Source organism: Coenobita brevimanus, chromosome 57 (assembly GCF_032717465.1).
Source record: "Coenobita brevimanus isolate Jiangsu-jjx chromosome 57, ASM3271746v2, whole genome shotgun sequence".
Taxonomy (NCBI): domain Eukaryota; kingdom Metazoa; phylum Arthropoda; class Malacostraca; order Decapoda; family Coenobitidae; genus Coenobita; species Coenobita brevimanus.
The window spans coordinates 56,883,429-56,890,968 of record NC_137010.1 but is presented as its reverse complement, the minus strand read 5'-3'; the positions used below and the strand labels follow the sequence as shown (position 1 = coordinate 56,890,968).

The 7,540-nt window shown below is 44.7% G+C and overlaps 1 protein-coding gene across 1 annotated transcript in view; it reads left to right on the top strand.

The window, feature by feature from the left end:
• The window catches only part of LOC145402037 (uncharacterized), a 73,076-nt gene extending 68,984 nt beyond the window's left edge, over window positions 1-4,092 (top strand). Inside the window, exons 26-27 of the mRNA XM_080274133.1 lie at window positions 2,451-2,723; window positions 3,443-4,092. Of these exons, the coding sequence (XP_080130259.1) occupies window positions 2,451-2,723; window positions 3,443-4,092 (923 nt within the window). The remainder of the gene's footprint in view (window positions 1-2,450; window positions 2,724-3,442) is intronic.
• Window positions 4,093-7,540: the final 3,448 nt, after the last annotated feature.

The following is a 7,540-nucleotide window of genomic DNA, read 5'->3' as shown; positions in this document are numbered from 1 at the left end:
AATTTGAAAGCCTCATTGAACTAATAAACCCGATAAGATTGATAAGAAAAACAGCTTTCGACTCCACCCGGTCAGTAAGAGCTGGTGTGCGTGGAGAAGCGAGGCAACACTGCGGAGAAGAGAAAGAAATTGAAGGGAGGGGGGATGAAAGGGGAAGAAGGCCAATTAGAACGCATTTATTTATTTATTTATTTTTATCTAACGGGACTGGGCAACTTCAGTCACTTAAGGGTGCGTGGGATGAGTCTCCTTGGTTACTAGTAAAAAATAATCTCCACTTTTTTCATCTGGTGGAACTGTGCCATTTAGTAGCTTGGGTCGAGGGTGCGTGACATTCGATTATTTCTTGGTTATGAGGTGGGATGAGTCTCCTTGGTTACTAGTCAAAGGTACCCTCCAGTGTTTTTATCTGGTGGAACTGAACAATTTTTAGTAATTTGGGTCGAGGTTGTGTGATATTTGATTACTTGGTTATGAGGTGGGATGAATCTCCTTGGTTACTAGTCAAAAATAACCGTGTTTTTTGGTGGAACAGCCATTTTTAGTAAATTGGGTCGAGGGTGCATGATATTCGATTATTCCTTGGTTTTGAGGTGAGATGAGTCTCCTTGGTTACTAGTCAAATAAACCCTACAGAGTGATTTTACTGAGCCATCCACGGAGATGATGGGGCTGGGGAGAGAACGTGCTATAGTGTTTTTTTTTCGGACGTCCTCGTATTGAAGGGGTTTACTGAGGCAATTTTCTCACCCCTCCATTTCGAAAAAGTCCATCTGGTACCGAGTGAAAATTAAAGAGAACGTCCCTGGGCTTAACAGATTAGAAGACTTTGATTCCACCCTGTTGAGAAGAGCTGTGTAGATTGAGAACATCCCACCAACACTATCCCTTCAGTATTTAACTTCTTCAGTCCTTTGATGCATATTTTTATAGTTTTTTCTTGATGTCGGACGATTTCTATGCTTGAGAGGAGAGCCGCGTGAGAAGAGATCTTCAAGGCTCCATCTAACCTGAGAAGAGGTCATGAAGGCTATATATTAGCCGATAAATGATCATGAAAGCTCTAGCTGACCCGAGAAGAGATCATGACAGCTCTAGCTAATCCGAGAAGAGGTCATGAAAGCTCTATAACACAGGAAGAGATCATGAAAGCTCTATAACACAGGAAGAGGTCATGAAAGCTCTAACCCGAGAAGAGGTCATGAAGATCCATATTAGCTGATGAATGGTCATGAAAGCTCTATCTAACCGAAGAAGAGGTCATGAAAGCTCTAACCCAAAAAGAGGTCATGAAAGCTCTATTTAATCCCAGAAGAGGTCATGAAGGCTCTATCTGACTCGAGAAGAGGTCATGAAAGCTCTTTAACCCGAGAAGAGGTCATGAAAGCTTTCATGACCTCTTTCATGACAAAAAGAGGTCATGAAAGCTCTATCTAACCCGAGAAGAGGTCATGAAAGCTCTATCTAATCCCAGAAGAGGTCATGAAGGCTCTAACCCGAGAAGAGGTCACGAAAGCTCCATCCAGTAAATCCAGGTCGTGAAGTCTACCCTGACCTGGGTAACCTCGTCTGAGTATACCTAAAGTGAAATATCGGACATTAGTGGTTTGTAGGGGTAACTACTTGACTCATCCACCTTAACTATCTCCTCTCTCTAACAATGTATCCATCCTTTAAGAACTAGCCACCCATCACCCTCTACATCCACTATAGTTGCTTCTGAGGTTGTCGTTATTGTACCCTGGTAACCTACCATTCAAAAGTGCGTCCGATTTCGTACCATATACACGAATCATATTATTATGCACGAATATATTATACACGAACATATACACGAATCACATGCGTCTCATACACGAAATCAGACGCACTTTTGAATGATAGGTTGCCAGGACACGATAATAACAACCTCAGAGTCATGCGCCGCGACTATAACAACCTCTGACCTTCCCATTCCACCTTAATAACCACCACATCCACCCACGAACATCTTGACAATGAGACAGCCAGCTTGTGACAGATTTAACAGTATCTTTTACGTTTCGTTAGCCTCAAACTGTCTCGCTTATCCCTCAAACCACCCATTTCACCCACTAACAAGTGCTAACCACCTCATCTTCCTGTTAACCATCTCCAGATACCGTCCCTGTTAACAAGCTATTCGCTGGCAAACAAGCGACCATCTCACAACCTAATCTGTTTCAATTAGATTCTTTTATTATTTTAGTATATAATTGACACCAGTAACAACGCTCCATCTCCCGCCCTAACAGCCTCTAACCACCCTGTCTCCCCACTAACAGCCTCTAACCACCCTGTCTCCCGACTAACAGCCTCTAACCACCGTATCTCCCCACTAACAGCCTCTAACCACCCTGTCTCCCCACTAACCATCCTATCTCCCCACTAACAGCCTCTAACCACCCTATTTCCCCACTAACCACCTCCAGAAATCGTTCCTGTTGACAACCTAGCCGTCGACAATGAAACCACCACCTCCCTGCACGTCTCTTGGTTGGCGAACGACTCCTGCCTGAGCTACTTCAAGGTGTGCTACTACGAAGCCAATTCCCCCAGCGAGAACTGTCAGGAGGTTGACGAGTATGAAGTCATCCTGGACGGCCTCTTGGCATGCACCGACTATGAGTTTCACGTCACCTTCTTTACGCCGAGTGGAAATCACAGCGATAGGGCTTACGGACATGGCAGCACTGAGGAAGCAAGTGAGTAATTTTTTCCCCCGACCAAACTTGATTTAACCTAAACTGGCCCGATCCAGATTCGAGACCCATTCATTTTGAGGTGCTCTGATGCCGAGTGGAAATCACAGTGATAGGGCTTACGGACATGGCACCACTGAGGAAGCAAGTATTTTTTTTTTTTTCCCTGACTAAACTTGATTTGACCTAAACTGGGCTGGTCCAGATTCGAGACCCATTCATTTCGAGGTGCCTTGATGCCATGGACAGTGGGAGAGACGACCAAGGAAGATAGTTCCATGGTTGACTAGCCTGGCCTGATCTGATGTAACTTAACCTAAATGTGGTAATTCTGAGTAGGCATCACATCTGTAGGGCTTTCAGTGAGGGAACCATTGAGGAGGTGAGTATATGGGCTTTAGTTCGACATAATCTGACCTTACCGAACAGTCATTACACCAAGCTGGAATAACAGAATTTGGACTTAGGCGAGAGCAGCACTGATGAAGCAAGTGAGTGTGTGTGGGCATTATTTTGACAGTCTGACCTAACTTAGGCTAAATATTCCTTTCCTTCTCTGGCTTTATTTGATTTGATTGGAATACTGATAGTCTTGATTACTGAGAAGATAGAATATTTGTTAACTAGAATATTGCATGGCCAGAACATGAATAGGCCAGAATAAAAGAGTATCACTTCATCAGGTCACCCTCAGTCCTAACACAGGCAGTGACTTTCCCCAGAGCCATCTCAACCCGAGAACCTGCGAGTGACGAGTCTGACAGCAAACACTATTGAGGTCAGCTTCGACCCGCCCATCTCCAACCCGCAGTGTGTCAGTGAGTATGACTTCCAGGAGATCAATCTGGACACTTACGTGAGACGTGTTCAGAGAATGAAAAAACAGACCCCTTACTTGGAGACTGGTGCTCAAGGACTGGAAACCTGGACCCCGCACCTGGAAAGTGTCTTCTATGACCTGGAGGCCTGCACAAACTATGAGATCCAGGTCAGGGCGGTGACCGAGGGCGGCCTGAAAAGCAGTTGGGTCAGCACCAATGAGACCACTGATGAGGAACTACCAAGTGCACCTCGGAACTTTGAGCTGGTCGAGGCTAAAGCAAATTCCCTCGATGTACAGTTCTGGCGACCACAGGAGAACTTCCGATGTGTGCAATGGTACAATGTGACCTGGTCCGACCCCTCAGGAAAGGAGGACGCCCAGGTCATCGCCCCTTCCAGTCCAGACGAGCCATTGCCCCTGGAAGTTGAGGTGCAGTTGACAGGTCTGGAAGCATGCACAGAATACTCTTTGACGGTCACAGCGTTTACCCCAAAGACTCATCCTACCGACCCAGCCTCACTTACGGCTTCCACAGTTGGTTGTGTGTGAAAAGAAGTCTAGTCAGTAAATACAGGCCTCTCTCTCTCTCTCTCTCTCTCTCTCTCTCTCTCTCTCTCTCTCTCTCTCTCTCTCTCTCTCTCATTCCTCCTACAGTCAAGCAGTCCGGAAGAAATGCAAAGACAAGCCTTCAGATTCCCTCAAAATACAGTATATTGAAAACTTAGTAATTTTTTAAAAACTGGTAAATTGAAACCGCAAAAAATATTATAGCATCAGAAAACGTTAACTAAATCCGATGTAGTAGGCCATATTTTCAAACTGAGCTCAAAATGTAGCAACAAGTAAAAAATAATTGTGCTACTTTTTATGTCCTCTTGCTAACGTACCTTATTTGACATTTTGCTTTCCATAATAAAGTATAAAAAGATGTTAATTGTATCAGGTTGTTTTTCTTGATTTTTCCGTAATAAAGTTTAATAAGTTGATTTTATCTGGTTGTTTCTCTTGACGGTGGTCCTCTCCTTTCTCTACGTTGTAAGTTTTAGAAGTCTTACCCCCCGTCCCTCTGGAATTGGAATAAATATACACCAGTGGAGTCTGTCATTTGATTTACCACTACCACCACCACCATTACCACACCAACACTACCACACCATTACCACCGCCGTCGTCATCATCATCATCATATTTCTCATACAAGGACGGGGTAATGTAGGATAGACAACAAGGAAAGAGAAAGCATGAAAGTGGGACAGCACTGAACAGCGCATCCAGTGAAATCCAGGTCATTTACACATTTTCACTCCCTCCAACGAAAATTTGAGATTCTGTAGCAACCCCTACTTATCTGCCCACAGGATATTTCAAAAAGTTGTTGATGGATTCCAGTGAAGGTTTGTGGATATGTGGGTCTGGATATTGTGTGGGTATGTGGGTCTGGGTGATATTGTGTGGGTATGTGGGTCTGGGTGATATTGTGTGGATATGTGGGTCTGGGTGATATTGTGTGGATATGTGGGTCTGGGTGATATTGTGTGGGTATGTGGGTGTGGGTGATATTGTGTGGCTATGTGGGTCTGGGTGATATTGTGTGGCTATGTGGGTCTGGGTGATATTATGTGGATATGTGGGTCTGGGTGATATTATGTGGATATGTGGGTCTAGGTGATATTATGTGGGTGTGGGTGATAGTATGTGGATATGTGGGTGTGGGTGATATTGTGTGGATATGTGGGTGTGAGTGATATTGTGTGGATATGTGGGTCTGAGTGATATTATGTGGATATGTGGGTCTGGGTGATATTGTGTGGATATGTGGGTCTGGGTGATATTGTGTGGATATGTGGGTCTGGGTGATATTGTGTGGATATGTGGGTGTGGGTGATATTGTGTGGATATGTGGGTCTGGGTGATATTATGTGGATATGTGGGTCTGGATATTGTGTGGGTATGTGGGTCTGGGTGATATTGTGTGGATATGTGGGTCTGGATATTGTGTGGGTATGTGGGTCTGGGTGATATTGTGTGGGTATGTGGGTCTGGGTGATATTGTGTGGATATGTGGGTCTGGGTGATATTGTGTGGATATGTGGGTCTGGGTGATATTGTGTGGGTATGTGGGTGTGGGTGATATTGTGTGGATATGTGGGTCTGGGTGATATTATGTGGATATGTGGGTCTGGGTGATATTATGTGGATATGTGGGTCTGGGTGATATTATGTGGATATGTGGGTCTAGGTGATATTATGTGGGTGTGGGTGATAGTATGTGGATATGTGGGTGTGGGTGATATTGTGTGGATATGTGGGTGTGAGTGATATTGTGTGGATATGTGGGTCTGGGTGATATTATGTGGATATGTGGGTCTGGGTGATATTGTGTGGCTATGTGGGTCTGGGTGATATTGTGTGGCTATGTGGGTCTGGGTGATATTGTGTGGATATGTGGGTCTGGGTGATATTGTGTGGGTATGTGGGTCTGGGTGATATTGTGTGGGTATGTGGGTCTGGGTAATGTTTTGTGGATATGTGGGTCTGGGTGATATGTGGATATGTGGGTCTCAGTTATGGCCAAGGAAGAGTGAAGTTTGGTGGAGATTTTGAGTTGTCTGGTATAGTCACTGGTGGAGGTATACATGCTGTGAGTTTTGTATTTCTTGTCATCCATGTATCTAGCTATTATTCTGTCCCTTCTTGCCCCCATCAGGAGCGTAGGGACCCGGGGCTAGGCTAGGTAACATTTAAAGGCGAGAGTTGACTATTTCACGTGCCCAGGGTGGTAGGGTGGTACTATGATATTACAAACAAGAGCCACATTCGATTGGCCTGCCTTAACCCACTAGGCCACCAGGCGTCCATTCGATTATATGGTTACCACCCAGCGTAGTTAATGTTTTCATAGTGTGTGTGTGTGTTGTGTGTGTGTGACTTGAAGGTACCACTGTATTTTAATTAGGATTCCGGGGGCTTGAATGGTGAGTGAGTGGCCCTTTTGATTGGATATGTGTTTATTAAGTTTTCCATCTTTCATTTTTCCCTCTTTTTCTTGCCTTCTTAACCCCACCTTACCCCGACTTTCGGTGGGAAGAGGCCGAAATGATGACGATGGTGGTGGTTGTGGTTGTGATGATGATGGTGGTTGTGGTTGTGATGATGATGGTGGTGGTGGTGGTGGTGGTGGTGATGATGATGGTGGTGGTGGTGGTGATGATGATGGTGGTGGTGGTGATGATGATGATGGTGGTGGTGGTGATGATGATGATGGTGGTGGTGGTGGTGATGGTGGTGGTAGTGGTGGTGATGATGATGATGGTGCTGGTGGTGGTGATGATGATGGTGCTGGTGGTGATGATGATGATGGTGGTGGTGATGATGATGATGGTGCTGGTGGTGGTGATGATGATGATGGTGCTGGTGGTGGTGATGATGATGATGATGATGATGATGATGATGATGATTATTTGACAGGTATGGGAAAGAAGTGGAAGATAATGCGGGTGAAATAGAGTTGAGCTGATGATAATGGTTGTTGTGATAATAATAATAATAATAATAATAATAATCGTAATAATAACAATAATAATAATAATGATAATGACAATAAGCTAACAAAAGGGTATTGAAACTCAGAGTGGCATGGATAGATAGATACGTATATATATATATTTTATAGCATTATCACAGAAATATCTTGTAAAATAAGCAGAGTTTCCCAGTGTACAGTCGCAGGCAGAAATTAGGTCACCATCCCTTACAAAATCTCGTGAGGACAAATCTAGCAGTGTACGGGAGCAGGGCAGTGAAATGGCGGGGGGCAGGGCGACGTGGAGGCGATTTGTTTGTGGCTACTCTGTGGGATTAAGGAGTCTGGCAATAGATAGATAGTATTCCTGCTCACATGATTTTATTCGGCTGGGAGTGGGCCATAGGAGCCGCCTCGTGCTGAAGGGGTTAAGTGAGTCTGTAGGCAACCTCAAAATTTCCTAAGTCTATCCTG